Raw genomic sequence first — 16319 nt, forward strand, 5'->3', positions numbered from 1 at the left:
ATGAAACACGCATTAATAGATAATTTCCAACTCTGTGCTAATTCGAAGCTACTCCAATAGTGTACCAAGACACAAATCAACAGGCTACTTATGTGTAGATTAACTATCATAAATACCCATGCAACCACAGAATAGCGGGAAAATATATTGATCTGGTTAGTTAAAATATCAATACAACATCGCCAAAGAACTAAAATTTTCTGGTTGTACATGTCTCAATTTACTACATTATCATATCATATTCTACGCTTCTTATAATTTTCGATAGGTGGTTACACAGAGGCCTCAAGATTTATTGTAATATTGTTGATACATTATATTTAGTCAAGAACCCTACCAACCCTACAAAATATATAGAATACCCCCTACGCTCTATGAATAAAGTGTCGGTGTATCCAGGTGTTACGAAGTATGATAAAGGGCAGGGGTCAACGGAACCGGGCTTTTGTATAGCCCATATCTTACCAGCCAGTTCACCTATATTGGAATACACACATGAAAACACAAGCTAAACAGAATGGCACAGACTTGTATCAAAATTGCCTAACAAAAGTTAACCAATCTCTATTTCTCAGGGAATCATCAATCTGTAAAATCCAAAGCATAGTATGCATCAAACAATTTCATAGCAGTCAGAACCCTGAGAAATTTGTGGTCTCCATAGAGCTACAGACTGAGGTCTTGGAGTTCTTGATTCATTAACCAAGGCGCAATCTACTAAACACTATCATTATAGACTCTTCGCACAGGATCTGACTCACGGATAGGTTCATAATCTATATGACACAGTCAGATACGAGATTAACTACCTTCCTAACCAGTGAACAATCGAGTTATATCTAATACTAAAATTTATTACTATCTATCTCAATCGCTATGTTGAGCCATAGTCATAGAGACCAATCGGTCGAAATAAACGCAGGAGTGAAAGTTGTACACTTTGCCAGACAACGCGTTATATAGAGACGGCATACAGCTTGACAAGTCATTTTCATTTCCCATTCTAGTACTATGGTTTCCGAGCCACAAATATGGGGCGGAACTCTGGCTCAACCAAAACCACCCTATACAAGCGTTGTCTCAGGTTTTAGTTTATCTTTAACCCTTTTATGTTTTTGTGCTCTATGTGATGAAGCAGCTCTATTTCTAAAATGCGCAAAACCATAAATAACATGCCATGACCCTCCTCGGTACTAAGATTTTGACGATAACCAAAATTTGCAGCTGACTATGAGGCCTTTCTTGTTGAAGCTCGAGTAGTCACACATGAAGTACGCCTTTACGTCTTAGTGAGCCACAAACTTTCCAATGGCGCAAGCGATGGGGTCTGTATGTCCCAATTTGTAGTGAAACAGGTCTTGATCTTTGTGCTTGACTGCCGATGTTTTCTCTTTTCTAAGGCTGGCCATAGATCGGTCTTGATTATCCGTAGTGTGGTTAGAGTGAACTCATAGAATGGGTAATGTGTATACAGTTATATACGAAAATACGCTATACCTATTTTGGTTATCCGCTGGCTCCACTGGCATCACGGGTTATGATTCATGTGTGTTGGGATAAGAACCCGCCCTCGCCTACCAACAACATCAGGAAATTGTAGGGATTACCCTACTAGTCACGATGATACCGATATGTTCCCTCCGAGGCCTTTAGACTTTGAAATTAATCAAGAGAAAAGAAACACTTCTAACAATGCTATACAACGCCCTCATCCGCACCCACCACATTACCTCCCGCAAGAAGGTTGCTGCGCTGAAACAAGCTGCGTCCGCTCACGATTGCTTTGCACTCCTTCGCTCTGGTGGCATTCCTGGAATCATGTATGTTGAATCAAACGAGAAAAATGCTGTTGAGGCATGGGTGAGCGTGGTACGCAATCTGAGATATAAGGATTTCCAGCTTGTGGCTAGGCCTGGACTTCTGGAGAAAGATCTTCAGAATCGGAATGAGAACGGGAAACAGCAGGGCGCTAAGAAAAGTAATGGACAACAAGAGCAAGGTGGGAGTGATCCTGTCGCTGGTCTAGAAGAGGTCGAGACAGTCAAGGAGTTCGGAAGTATAATGGAAGATCGCGGTGTTTGGAGATGGTGGAGGAAGGGGATGGGATATGTGAATTGATTGGCGATTTAGACTGTACTATTGGGGCTAAAACTCATTAATAATCTACAGCACATATTCTGCACAGCTCTGGCGAGTGATGTGGCCTGGATTGAAGCAATCTACTTGTTCTCATACAGCCTGGGATGCCCGAAGAGCGATCGCAACGCAGGTGCATAGGGTTGGTGGATTCATACGACCAGTTACGCTGCCCAGTATGGATCTTCGGGATGTGTTATTGCGTTATCAACCAAGATCTCCTCTTTCAAAGTATGCAATGATCTTGAAGCTATTTGCAGGAGGTTAAGCAGAGACCTCAGTGTCACCTCAGTCACTACAGCCCGTGTGATCCTGTTATCGGATTATTCCCTGGTAATTTGGCAAGTGGCCCATGCTGACCCAATTGCTCCAACGGTGAAGGTGCATCCAAAGAATGTGTGATTGGAGTCAGTGCCCTTGTTTGGTTGTTTGTGATCGAACATTCCGGATCGTTCAGCCCCTCCAGGCCCGTACATGTCGCCATAGCGTTCTGCAGTGCGTTCTGGTCTGTCCAGCCGTTGAGAAAGTCTCCATGCAGACCATATCCTGTTGGGTCGCCCATAGCGTACACCCAATTCTCATGGTCAGGAAAGGGTTTCGTGTTAAAGAAGAATTCCATAAATATCGAATACACAGCCACCGGATGGGTCTCCGGGCAAACACCCTGATTATAATCCCCAACCGCGGGATAGGCCATCTAATTCAACATCAGGCTAGAACATGTCATAATCGTCGAAGCTTTACTCACGTGGCTCTGATGGTCTGGACTATCGAGAGCTTTTCCATCCCAGCATGAGGGGAAAAACACTTGCGATCTCAATTTCAGACATGGTTGCTGGGGAAGATGTTTTGTTTCGCTTGAAGTCCCATCATCCTTCATACACATATGGGAGATGGCCCGCTGTGCGAAGTTCGTCTCGTTATACGTTCTATGACAGCATCAGCCCTGCTGCACCTTGAATGACTCGCTCCAAAAACCTCTTACCGGAGAAATAAATCTCCAGCAACGATGCGCAGGCCGGGGGGTGGCGCCAGCGGGTATTCTGTACCATCGCAAGATGTTGCGTTGGGGGAATAATCGCATGCTCTGTTGAAATAATATATTGCCTGGTTTGCTATGTCAGGTGCCGTCCGGATATTCTTCATTACTGTTTATAACATACGCTGTTCTCAAATTCGATTGTTTCAAACCCATCTCGCGTCTGATGATATAATTGTGGAATCCAGTAATTGCTCCGGTCTATCGCAACCTCACAGGTTGTGTCGTTGGCATTTTTAGCAGTCTCGGTTGTCATCAGCCTCTGAAAAGCTGTGCCCCCTACAACGACGTGCGTGTGTGAGGAAGGCTTTCCCGGAGATATAATCGGATCAGACCGTTGTGTTGTCAATGGTAAACAGCTGAAAGTGAATAGGCTGTCTGTCGGACCAGAAGTACTCGCAGCTGACTGGCATAATGCGAGCGACAAGATCGCTGCGATGCCACATCTTTTGCAGCCCGTTAATGCCATCATGGTATAGGTGAAGATATGGCGAGGATGGCAAGAGTTTGTTTGTTGTTTCTCAAACTGAAGCAGTTGCCCCTCCTTTCCCTTATGTGTCATCTTCAGGCATGTTTGTTGGATACCGAAGCCCAAATATGCTCTCATGCCAGTTGAAACCTTGATACCCACCCAGTTTAACAAGAATGAGGTGAGGTCAGTTGAGAATGCACGTGTCCCCTAAATGCAGGGTGAATTCTCCGGTGATGTATTATAATAAAATGGGACAGTCTATATGATTTACATGTAATGCTAGCCCGTGTGTAAACCCAGGAACGCCGGTCATACTCCATCAAATATGCATTATACAGGTTCATTTGAGCTGGAAGGCTCAGAATGCTCTCTTGGAGGCCAATCAGGGGCCGGATAACTCAGAAGCTTGCAGACGTCCTAATGGCTCTGTTAATAAAGTCGTATGCCGATGGAAAGGTGCAACACAAACCTTTCGCCGCCGTCGGAAGTCATGATAGATACTCTTCCACACCTCTCGATCACGGCACCCACTTTCTTGGGGTGTGCCAGGATTGTGTTTACACTTGGGCAACATTTCAGCCAGCAACTTCTGCGGCCACAGTACCCACGGTTTAGGCAAAGGCCAATCTGAAAAATGCACAAGCTTGGCTTCTGCTAGCGCTTTATCCGGATCCCAGACCTCATAGTCATTTCCCAGGAAATTTCTGTGATCCTCAGTGCGGAATTCGCCACTCACTAAGCCATACTGGCGATGTGGAAGCACGGTGGCGGAATCGGCATAACGTTCGTTCAATAACTCCATATCGTATCGATGTGTCGATGATGCATTGAACGTTTTCTGTCCGTATATAGCCGGAAGCGCCGCCTCCATCAGAGCATTATATTCATTGTAGGACGGTTCGATTACAATCAGCAGAGACGACAGTTGTTTGGTATCCGGAAGCTCCCAGTACGCCCGTGGCATCGCAACCTTGGTCGGAGGAAGGAAAAATAGCTCATCCATGTTCTGCAGAACGTTGGCATCGGAGTCGAGGTGGATTATCCGATCGTACTCGCTCTCGCCGAAGGCAAGCAATTTAGAGATACTTTTATCCCATGATTCTCCAGATCCTGTCAAGGAATATAAATCTTATTAGCCCTTGCTTTTACCTCGTTGGTTTTTTGCTGCCACAACACACCTGCCCCCGGTTTGATAGTCTCCAAGCTGATGGGGATCAGCATCACATTGTATTTATCTCTTGCCATCGCCAACAACTGGCTATCCCTATCACGCTCGCTTTCGACACTGACATCCCAATCTTCAGGGAAGAATAATACCCGTTGTGCCCGACTTCCTAGCCGTTGCAAGGCTTCGAATACCATGAGGGCGTTGCACAGATAGGCGCTAGAGGTCGCATACTGGCTGTAGGCATAACGGGACCAGTCCACCAAATCGTAATTTATGTGAGGCAGGGCCGGAGGCGGGGGACGCTCCCGTCGGAGCCATAAAATAAAAAGGACGAGGAAGGCGAAAACCACCCATGTCCGAATGCGTCTAAGTTGCCGTTTGGCGATTGCCAGGCATGGTTCGTCAGGGATATCGAAGAAGTCATCTTCGGAGGATTGGGAGCCTCTGCGGTGAGGGAGTCTCGGCACCTTCTTAATTGCCATTTTTAGTGGTGCAGTTGAGCAAAACAGGGAGCCATTGCTGGATTCAGATGCAAAGGTCGCATATACTCCAAGGAGACGTTTGGACGCGCGTCCGTAGTTGTCTGTTGAATTGACGGATCGCAGTCCACATTAGCGCACGTGATCGCTGCGATCCGGGAATTGAACACAGTTTTGTCTTAAACATTGTAGTTTTATCCGTGTACGGTCTATGGTTCTGTATTACAAAATACATATTCATACATTCAATGGGCAATGCATGCCACGCCTCTTCACTGCCGACTCACTTACCGCGCGCTACTGGACCCCGTCAAGTCGCGCTTGAATTGTTTCCTCGTCAAATTGTCCGTGCTCCCCGACATAATTGCGAAGTGCTTCCAGAGTCATCAATCGCCGTGGCGCTTTCCGTCCAGTCAGCAGCTCAAACTGAGCGATGGCCTGCTCAATAACGTTGTCGAGCCCATCTACCAGAACCCATGGCCGTCCAGTTTCACTGCGGAAACGACGCATTTGACGTAGGAGTGGGGTTTCCAAGGGTTTGTATGCAAACTATGTCCAGGATCAGTATCAATCAGTAATTATTAGAGTTGCAGAGGGGTGGAAGAGGAGAATGATGGAGAATGAGGAGGGAGAGGAGGGAGAGGAAGACCTACCTCTAAGACCACCCCACCAGTAGGACTCTCAAGCCATTGCATCGGCATCTCGAAGTTTGCCGGAGGTTCATCTTGGTCCGGGTCGGCAGGTACACAAGACGCAATCAAACATGGATGACAAGTATCTGACGGCCACTCATCTTGCAATGACTTCAGCACATGCACCACTTTTGTAGAGCCAACCTGCGATGCAGCCCATGAATTAAAGTGACGGGCTACATTCTCGGCGCGGGACAAGGTGCGGTTGTATATAAAGATCTTTCGGCATCCTAGACGAAGCATGGCATAAATGGCAGCACGCCCCATGCCGCCCGCTCCAATTACCAGCCCAGTCGTCTTCAACGGACTAATGGCATTACGCGGCGAAAGGTTGCGATTCATGCAGGTCATGATTCCCACCCAGTCGGTATTCTCACCGTACCAGCCCAGCACGGGCCCCGCCTGATTGCGACGGCTAGCCTGCTCTTGTAGAGGGAACATCGTCCCATCGGCGCGCGCCCGCAAAGGCATAATCGTGTTAATCGCTCCAATTGCCTCTGCATGTCGACTTTTCGAGGAGAGCTTCTGGAAAATTTGCACCCTCCATGGTTGGACAACACTAGCACCACCAAAATGCGGATCTCGGCCCAGTTTGTCTAAAGCCGTGAGAGAGGGAGATTCGGGAATACTGTAGGTGTGGCTCATGCCACAGTGGTGGAAAGCAGCATTGTACATAGCTGGTGAGAGACTGTAGGCCACACTAGCCCCAAGAATATAAAACTGCAGAGGATCCAGCACATAACTTTGAAATAACGCCTGTACCGCATCGCGTGAAGTAATCAGAGGATCTGTTCTATTGCCCGTGGGGCGCTTAATCGCCGGGTGAGTGACCGAGGTGAGTGTTGAATTGAACACCTGGGATGTTCGTCCAAGGCTGCCTACGTTGTAGGCGATGATAGGCGGATGCTCGCCCGGTAGAGACTGGATTTTGTTTATAAATTTGGCGACAGCCGCGTTATCTTCGCGCTCCGCTGCTACTCTGAGAATGCGAACCAGTTGAAAACCGAGCTTCTCGGCTTCAAGGTAAAGAGACAGGCACGATTCGTCGTCCCACATTACACTGGACGAGGGTTTGAATATATGCTGGCCAATGATCTTGGTCATACCCCTATTACGACAGGTTTCGGCCAACAATGATTTGTCTTGCTCGAGGTCTATCGCCAGGTATTCTACCGCTAGTCGCAAGCCGTGTTCCGCAATCTCGAAATAGAGGCTGCGCAGCTGTGCCGGGGAGAGCGTACCATTGTCAATTCCGGATGTCGAAGCGTCGATTGAGAAGATAATCGGGATGCGAGCACTCCTGCGAAGTAAAGAAATCTGCTTGCTCACAGTACTCGCCATCTCTGTATCCCAACGATCCACACACAGCTCAATGGCGTCTCCTCCTGATTCTAGCTCGCACAAATCAACGCCCTCCTGAAGCATTTCAGAGGATCGAATGAAGATAGCATGTGTAAAGGAGCGGTTTTCAGGAGGGGTTTCCAGTAGTACGAAGGGGGAGTCGTAACTCGAATGGTTGACATCTGCGCCAGTGATAAAACGTACAAATCGAGTGAAGTCCTCTTTGGCTTCTTTGAGCTTGAACGAATACCCAGCTGATCGACGGTCGGGTGTTACTTCGTCGAGTTGAGCTAACATGCTGGAACGGTCCTCAATATTATAGAACTCAAAATTCGAGCACATACGATGCAGGGGGTCTCCTTCACAAAGCAATTTAACAGCTTGATCTTCCAATCCTAGGAGAGTTTGAATGCGGAACATATCACGAACCACATACACCACAGGATTGGTCGCTGAATACAGACGAAGGTACTCCTGCACAGGACGAGTAAGACTTCCCAGACCGCATTCGATTACGCAGCGCGATCGATGTTTGTCGAGCATCATCTTAAGAACCTCGATATCACGCTTCTGGAACTCCTGGCTCCCAAAGCGCTTAAGGTACTCATGTCGCGTGAGCCCAGTAACCTGCTTGAAATAGTGATCCTCGGTGATGAACCGTCTTTTCAACGCCGCTGCCGCAACAAAGCCCAACGAACGCTTTCCACAACCTCGGATCCCAACCAGTACTAAGGAAGCATCGGGATTGAGGTTACGGTGACACTTGTGGCCTAGGGATTGAGACATCGTGCCGACAGATGATGCCTGTTGGGCTTGTGTATTTGTTGGTAGACTAAATTAGGATCTCACTGGACGATGAACTGTAAGCGGACGTGTGGCAACCGTAACTATTTTCAACGAACAATCATAGCGGAACCATGATTCGGCTGGGGAGCAGGTTGGCTTAAGATGGTGTGACCTGAATCCACTACACGAGCTGGATAACGAGATAAGGATGTAGTAGATAATCGGGGCGCATGTGCCTTGAGACGATGCAGCAACTCACAGTGAGCATGCTGTGACTGTGAAAGGAGCCCGTTGCACAGGTGCAGTAGTTGGTGGATATAGCAATTCCAAAGATTACTCAGTTAGCACTAAGATCGGTCTAAGTGATCGGGTATATCAATACTGATGCGGCAGAGTGTAGAGGTCTGTCGAATGTCACCGCCTTCCCCCAGAACTCCCGGCAAAGGTCTTAGCCGCATCACTCAGAACTCTGATATCATGAACCCAGTTTTCGAGCTGAATTGAGTGAGTATGTGGCTAAAAGTCCTGAGGTCCAAGGTGCTATTAATCCGATCTCGAGACCTCAAATGGGAACGGCACCATACTCGTAATTTTTCTTTTTCGTTCTCGATAAATAGCTTGAATAATTTGGATTCATTCTTAGGTATATTCTATTTTGAGAACTGCACATCTCGCTCGCGATATTCTTAATTTGGTGGGCTTCCAATGCCTATTATTCAAACCCAGACAGATGATTACCGATTCGGGATGCCGTGGCTGTGTTGAGTTTAAATCCTCCTGCTCTATCGATCGCTTATTTCGTAGTAGGTACTAGTAGTACTCCGTAGACAACAACCTGAGTTGTGGGGATTTGGAATCTCCACCACTTATACGGAGTACTCCGTATATAGTACCATCCGGACGAAAAAGATCACCGATTATCGGCAGTTGGAGCGGTCCTTCTTCCTGGTGCAGGACAATCGGAAAAGTTCCCCGGATAATGTGGCGAAATGTGAGCTTGACTAGGGAACATTCTAAGACCGTGGTTTTAATTATCGGTAGAGAGAAAGAATCAGTAAGGATACCCAACCCATGAGTGAGGTCCTGTTTTTTGTTATTTTTATTTTTTTTATCTTTCTTTTTTTTATGTGGGGAAAAGAGTGGGAAAAAAAGGGGAGGAAAAGAAAAAATTATGAATAATAAATAAATAATAAAAGGACACAGCAATCGTGGGGACATCATGTGGGGAGAGTAATAACCAAGCGGTCCTGATCAGGAATAGCTCGCAATCCTCCATTGGTATCGGAAGGGTACCGTCGGAAGGGAATCCGTCTTTCAATATCCATCGTTCAATCCACTTCCCGATATTCGCCCCGACGTCTGTCTTTACAAGAGCCGTTGACTACTTCCTGCCTCGGGATGGGTCTGGCCATTTTCGTCTTAGATCTGGAGGGTCCAAGGGAACGCAGATGATTGATCATTCAGACTCCTTGAAGTGGCTGTGGTGATAGACTTGACTTCTTACACTCTTGCTACGTTTTATTTCCCAAATCCCATATACTCACGGGGTATATAAACAGGAAGGTTATGTGCCCGTGATATTACTCTTCCCGACGCTATCGAGCTCACTACTGAAAATCCGTCGTTCGCCAACTTCCCGTAAATCTTACAGTTATTGGTCGGTGATCTCCCGACCAGTCGTTCTCGCTCCTCCTTCGTTCTGCTCTACATGGCATGTTATCCCCGCCATAAGTAATCCCTCTCCAATGGATGAGGCCCCGGATCCAAGAGCTCCTCGGCGCAAGAGGGTCTCCAGAGCCTGTGACAGGTGTCGCAGTAAAAAGGTTGGTTGGTCCCTCGGGGTATCGTCACCCGAGATATTACTCTGTTTCGTTGCTCTACCATACCATGCCAACAAACCCCCTCCCCCAATTTCATCACATTCGCTGCCTTCTAGGATTTTATGGGGGAATTCCCTTAGATTGATTCATGCTGTTACTCGGTGCAATATTTTGTAAGATGACATTGAATCTGACGCGATGACAATGTACTTTAGGACAAATGCGACGGCCTGCGTCCCGCTTGCTCCGCGTGTCAGGCTTCAGGCCAGACATGCTCATACGATCCTCATGCAAAGAAGCGCGGACTTCCTGAGGGTTATGTCCGTGGTTTGGAAAAGCTCTGGGCTCTTTCGATATGTAATATTGAGGGCTTTGAAGATACAATGCTCTCGTTGTTGGGCACCACAGCCGAGTCGGCAGGCCGGAGAGATAGGCTTATGCGTCTCTGGGGCGACGATGGCGCATCAGAAACACTCCATGAATCTTGGAAGACGAGCCGCCTCTATGGCGCTCTTGAAAAAATGTTGTCAAGTTCCGATACGCTGACGTTACAAAGTTCCGGCAAGCGTCCCCGAGAGGAACAAGAGGCTTCAGGGAATGAATGGGGGTTTCGCATAGATCGCGGCCCAGATCCTCTGCCTTCTGACGGCCCTCGTGTTGTGGAGCCCTCTACTTCTTCTCCTCGCGCTAAAAGAAGTCGATTAGCTCCTCCAACTGCTAGTCAACCTGCCTCCCTTACCACTACCAATGGATGTCCTGACTTACAGCTACCGCCTCAAACCTCGCAATTGTTGGACGTATATTTTGCTGTCACCCACTCCTGGTTCCCGATCGTAGCAAAACATAATATCCTTCGGGCATCTTACCTCTACGCAACAGCGCCAGTGTCCATTACGCAGGCGGCTCCAGGATCTGGCGACCATGCTGCGCTGTGGGCCCTCATCAGTTATACAACCTCACAATCACGGACAAATCTGCAGAATGGGGCATCCAAGCTGCTTTCTAAAACAAAGGAGTATTATGCGGTTGCCTGGCGCTTGATTCCTTCGGAAGTGGAGCATTATGAGCTTGGGCATATGCAGGCACTTCTCCTGCTGGTGTTGGTGAACATCGGACTCGAGAAATGGACTGCCGCTTGGCTGCTGACGGGTCAGGCAGTCCGCATGGCTATTTCCATGGGTCTTGGCACAACTACAGACGTTCGACGATCTGATGAATTGAGGCAAGGCAAAGCAGTCTTTCTTGGGTGTTTTGTTATCGACTCGTTGATATCGTTTCGCCTGTCCCGAAGACCGTACATGCAGTCACGGGATCTTGCCGCTGTGGGCTTGTTAGAAGAAGACGGCTTGGAAGAATGGAACTCATGGGCGGATGTTCTACCAGCCACCGCAGCGGGGCAGGCGAAGAATCCTCCCCGGCGTGGTCCTCTTCTAGCCCTAAGTTGCTTCAACCGCCTCGTTGAGCTGGCTAGTGTTCTGAACAAGATTGCTCAAGATACTGCAGTCCGACATAACACACATGCTTTTGCGCAGCAGCTGGTGCTAGAGCTCAAACAATGGGACGATTGTCTGCCGCTAGGATGCCGGCTTATTGGCCCCGAGAGTATCTATCCAGAACGGCACTCAGCTTTGCTCCCGCATCAGACATACTTGGGTTTAACCTACATAGCCACACTGCTATGGCTTTATTTGCGCATTGCTCCCCATGAACTCGGGCTGCACCGTTCACAACGGCCTGCTACCGAGGGCGCTAAGAAACTACTATATAGAGCTTTACCAATGATATCACAGCATCTTGATAACTTCCGTATCTGCGGCCTGCCGCCAATATTCGAGGTTTCCTTGCATACAATTTCCAAACAGGCATTTACTTTGCGCAATAATATCGAATCCGACGCTTTCCCTTTTGAACGATGGGCTGAAGCGCTTCTGCAACGGACGAAGGAGCTCTCCCCCTCTTGGCCTGTTTATCGTTCGTTGACCACAAGTCTTGAACAATGGTGTCGCTTAAAGGAGTTGTCAGCCCATTCGCCAGCCACTTTCCCAAGATCAAGAGACAATTTACCAATAGTTGTCCCCGATGGACCTACCCAACCATATCCGTCCGATATCACGGAAGGTTACCGAGGTACAAATGGCGAGGCATCTATGCAACGCGTCAGGATGAACAACTCGCACGTGATGGATAACGACTATACATCTTCAATCCTGGGGATCAGTATTCCGGTGGATGGGCAATATATGACGCCGAAAGACACGGAGATGGAGAATACGGACCCCTCGAGGGATGCACCGCTTCAACCGCAGTACCAACAGATGAACCAAGTAACGGCGCTGCTGGACAAGTCCAACTCTTCAAGTAGCCTCGATGCGCTACTTCAACCTGCACATCAAAATCCACCTACGCCCGACTCCTCAGTATCGAACACAATAATGTCCGGTATGAACCCTATCAATGATCATTCTCTGTCTTCCGCAAACGCGATGGACCTTGGCGCTGGAACTTCGGGTACCCCTGAGCGCCAAATCTCAAATAGCGATCTAGATTCTATCTTCAAAGATCTCGCATATCTTGATACTACTGAATGGGCCACCAGTCGCGAAGCAGGTTTGAAAGATTTTGGCTTCCTCGATGACTCTACCTTCCAGGCCTTCTGTCATGATCCAGATCGTCTTGCGGGTCCTCAACCTTTACTTCATCCACCTTCGATCGCAGATATTTGGCCGCCGCCGGGTTTCTTCCCAGAAACGTTTCAAGACGCCTCTGAAGATGCGATGGAAAGTTAAGACCTCGAGCTCCCTCCGTCTCGGTGGGTAATTTAGTCTACTGGGAGTAATATTCCCTCCGATCTTGATCTCCGCCTTGGTCGAGCCATGTCAGTGTTGCTCATCAACTTTCGTACTACGATGGTCGTAGCCCACGACATCGTTTCCTGGGATACTAGTATAGTCTCAAGATACCCATTGGTGAGTGTCTCATTTTTCTCATTATCCTAATTACAGCAAAGCAACGTACTCATCCAATGCCAAGCTTATTACATTGTAGACCCAGAAACCCTGATACACCGTATTGCATGTAACACAATAGCATGTGGCTGTCATAGACATGCCTATATAAGGATTTGCGACCACTGAGGAATTTGCTCTTACATAAAGGCAAGGCTCGTATAGCTCCGTATTGGCATGGGCTGTATGCACGCCAAGCAGTCCTTCCTGTTCAGGTTGCATCATGAAGATGGTTAATATCTAGAAGCATGAAGTAGAAGAGGTACCGTTAGTCTGATATATTTTATAGACCCGGTTTTCTTTCTCTTCCCTTTTGTGCATCTTCTTTCTTTAGTTACTTCTTTCGGGATGAGATGTCACCCCAAGCACTCCGTTCCAGAAGCGTTGAGTTGAATATGGCTACTTTGGGAATCGTGGTATGACCTAGCAGACAAAGAAAATTAAAAAAAATAAAGAAGTAGGTGAATAGTAAGGCCTAGATAAGGTATTTAAGCAAAGATAACCCCTAACCAGTTCAGAGTAATAGGCAACCTTCTTCATAATTTCAACAACTTTCACCAAAGCTTCCGTGGCAACTGTCTTGAGAACGACTTGAATTTATCCATTCCACGAATGGGGTGGCACGACGACCCGGTGGGGGTGACACCGATCCGATCAGCTTCTGCCCATACCCAGCGTTGAAACATTGGGTGAACGTGTCCAGGCTGCTTCGGAGGAAAACGTCTGAGAGCAGTGGACACCATGAGTATGCCACACCTTGAGAAGCTTAACCAGATTGTTCAGACGACCGAATTTGCTCTGGACCGCTTGAGGCCATTCCAGATCCCTTCAAAGGAGAGCTGGCAAACCCAGAATGAGGGTGCCCAACCAAGGTAGAAAAGGTAACTACGACCCAGATACAAGGATAACGGGCACAATGACAGTAACCGCGCTGGGACCTCCTTGAAGATCTCTTGTTTCGAACTTTATTTCCTGTAGCATCACATTCACGCATGGGATTCTTCTGTATATATTGGTCATTAATCATGCATCGGACCTCGTATGAGTAAGGAGGAACAATCAAAGCAGCCCCAGGGCCTAGCGGTAATTAAAGAGAAAGAGAAAAGAAGAAAGAGCGAAAGAAACCCAATATCAACTTTCTTTATCACAGAATATAGCCCTCCCAGTAAAAAGGAAATGTAACAATTGCCGCTCATGGACCGTTATATGCTCCCAAGAACGCCCACCTCGTTGTTTTTAGAAAATTAAAGCAACGTAGAAAGAAAGAAAAGATGATAAAGGATGAGGAGGCGAAGAAAATCGCTGCAAACGCCAATATTCAGTGTATCGCATTTCGAGAGACATAGGGCACCAGCCTAGCCCTCCATGTAAAACAAAAAGAGACAGAGAAAGAGAGAGAGATGCCTCGGAGAATGAGGACGTCAGGTGATCGACATTCTCCTGGAGTCGGCGGCGGGTATATGGTCGATTATCGCCGCCAGCCCACATTCCATATTACATGCGCAATGTCTTTAGCGGTGTTGACGGTATCAACCACTCGATCAAAAATACTAGCATTGGTGGATTCCGCATCATCGTATGAGGAGGCTCCCGAAGCTGAAAGATAATGTCGGTCAAGTTCCGCATCGTCTTCGGGGTTAACAAACCACGGTCGACTTCGATCGGTCGAATCGTGGAATCTTTGAGTTGGCTCCCAATTGAAATCTAGATCATTGTCCGCTTCGTCCAGAAAGAAGTTTGCCGCCGGCTCTGAGGCTTGAGTTGTCTCAACAGAGTGAGAAGAGTACGACGAAAAGTAACCAGACCACCGATTGAGTATTGAATCCACCGGTGGCTCCGGGGTGTCGCCCCGATACTTAAGTGTAGTAGATGGAAGTGGTGCAATGGTCCTGTTGTCACTGCTAAAGCTGCTTCGTGGGGTAGTACTCCTCTCGCTTGTCGACGTTTGCCATGAGCCATGTCTCATCAGGACAACGCCATCATCCGAAGAGGAGTCATCGTTCATTGCAGGCCAATCGTCGTCGTCATCATCTTTCACCTCCACTGCGATACACTGCACGACTTCGTTGTTGAAATGTATATGACGCTTTTCGCAGGGTGAACCTGTTCCCGATGACCCATTGATGGGCGTGGCCGTGCAGGACGTTCGCGAATAACCCTCGGAAGACTGACTGAATGTGTGTCCCAGGTTTGATGGGTAACGGTAGAAGGACGGCCGATTACGGCTGACCTCCGCTTCCTGTGCCTTCAAAATGGCGCCCGCATGCTGTAGGAGAGTATGCTGCGACAGGGAACGCTGCAGTATCGTTTCAGAAGCCGTCCTTTTCTTCAGGATCGGCTTTCTATCAGTGGGCGTTTCAAGGCGGCTTGGGGGTGGCGAGACGTTGGAGACAGTCTTGCGCCTCCTACACGACTTTAACGGGCCATACAGCCAGGTCACGTCGTAGTCCTTCAGCCTGGACACATATGGTTAAACACAGAAATGAAAAGGGGGGAAGAGAAGGGAAAGCCGGTCGAAGCACTAACCAGTTGAGAGTTTCCGGCGATACTGTTCCCCGGTTAAGCTTCAGCTTTGCCCAAGTCCTCCACGACGCATTCTCTAACCTCACGCCGTGATCGTATATTTCCCGCCGGGCAACCACATATCGCCAAGAGGCCCATATATCCTCCTCCTTCCACTCATGGGCGAGGTAATCAACGTGTCTCGATGGCTCTTCTTCAATCAAACTGTCGTCGGCCGGTCTCGGCAAGTTCATACGGTGCATGTCCGTCGATGACTCGGTCGAGGCTTCGCTAGGAGCTTCAGGTAACTTGGGGACGCATGGGCCTGCGTCATATGAGGGCAGTATTATCTCATCAACATCATCATTCTGCCCATCACGTACACAGAATGATAGACTACCAATGGTTGCAGGAGCGGTCCCGGCGAAATCGGGAGAATGGGGAAATGGAGAAAGCGCCGAGGATACCATTGGACTCCGACAATCTCTTGGGGAGTAATCATTGGTAGGCGACTTTACGGTGATCACGTCCGAATCTTCCAAGAAGTATCTTTGAGCGATGGGGTACCGTAGCGGATCGGGAGAAAGTCGCGTATGCCTCTCCTGTGAGGCGGGAAGCACGGCAGCCATCTTCACGAGGCAACGGTTATCATTGGAGTTAATGTATTCTGGAGTAGCTCAGCCTAGTTTTTCCCTGCCTCGTTGCTTCTTTCGCCAACTAGACTACTGATTGTCAAGGACGGGAGGATGAAGAGAAGAATTGCCGGAGGATGTCAAAGTGAGTAGACTGTAAAGAGTCGAAGAACGAGAGATCGACAAGAAGATAGAAGTTTCAGGACCCGAAGAGCATTTTAGAGAGGAGAGATGGCGTAGACCTAAT

At 48.1% G+C, this 16319-nt stretch overlaps 5 protein-coding genes across 5 annotated transcripts; 2 read left to right on the forward strand and 3 right to left on the reverse strand.

The window, feature by feature from the left end:
• Nucleotides 1–1692: 1692 nt before the first annotated feature.
• ANOM_003084 (uncharacterized protein) lies at nucleotides 1693–2118 on the forward strand (the record flags this gene model as incomplete). Its single annotated transcript, XM_015548341.1, has 1 exon — nucleotides 1693–2118. The coding sequence occupies one exon, from the start codon at nucleotides 1693–1695 to the stop codon at nucleotides 2116–2118; it is 426 nt and encodes a 141-aa protein (XP_015409188.1).
• A 313-nt stretch (nucleotides 2119–2431) lies between these two features.
• Nucleotides 2432–5297, reverse strand: ANOM_003085 (uncharacterized protein; the record flags this gene model as incomplete). The annotated part of the gene is made up of 7 exons (XM_015548342.1): nucleotides 2432–2833; nucleotides 2885–3065; nucleotides 3122–3243; nucleotides 3300–3854; nucleotides 3984–4064; nucleotides 4117–4757; nucleotides 4826–5297. The coding sequence occupies 7 exons, from the start codon at nucleotides 5295–5297 to the stop codon at nucleotides 2432–2434; spliced, it is 2454 nt and encodes an 817-aa protein (XP_015409189.1).
• Nucleotides 5298–5591: 294 nt separating this feature from the next.
• ANOM_003086 (repressor protein) lies at nucleotides 5592–8113 on the reverse strand (the record flags this gene model as incomplete). The annotated part of the gene is made up of 2 exons (XM_015548343.1): nucleotides 5592–5843; nucleotides 5948–8113. 2 exons carry the CDS (start codon nucleotides 8111–8113, stop codon nucleotides 5592–5594), a joined length of 2418 nt encoding a protein of 805 aa, XP_015409186.1.
• Nucleotides 8114–9858: 1745 nt separating this feature from the next.
• On the forward strand, nucleotides 9859–12719 carry ANOM_003087 (putative C6 transcription factor; the record flags this gene model as incomplete). The annotated part of the gene is made up of 2 exons (XM_015548344.1): nucleotides 9859–9936; nucleotides 10149–12719. 2 exons carry the CDS (start codon nucleotides 9859–9861, stop codon nucleotides 12717–12719), a joined length of 2649 nt encoding a protein of 882 aa, XP_015409187.1.
• Nucleotides 12720–14406: 1687 nt separating this feature from the next.
• ANOM_003088 (protein phosphatase regulator REG1) lies at nucleotides 14407–16069 on the reverse strand (the record flags this gene model as incomplete). The annotated part of the gene is made up of 2 exons (XM_015548345.1): nucleotides 14407–15394; nucleotides 15465–16069. 2 exons carry the CDS (start codon nucleotides 16067–16069, stop codon nucleotides 14407–14409), a joined length of 1593 nt encoding a protein of 530 aa, XP_015409190.1.
• Between the last annotated feature and the right edge of the window lie 250 nt (nucleotides 16070–16319).

Source organism: Aspergillus nomiae, assembly GCF_001204775.2.
Source record: "Aspergillus nomiae NRRL 13137 chromosome Unknown contig00057, whole genome shotgun sequence".
Classification (NCBI taxonomy): Eukaryota; Fungi; Ascomycota; class Eurotiomycetes; order Eurotiales; family Aspergillaceae; genus Aspergillus; species Aspergillus nomiae.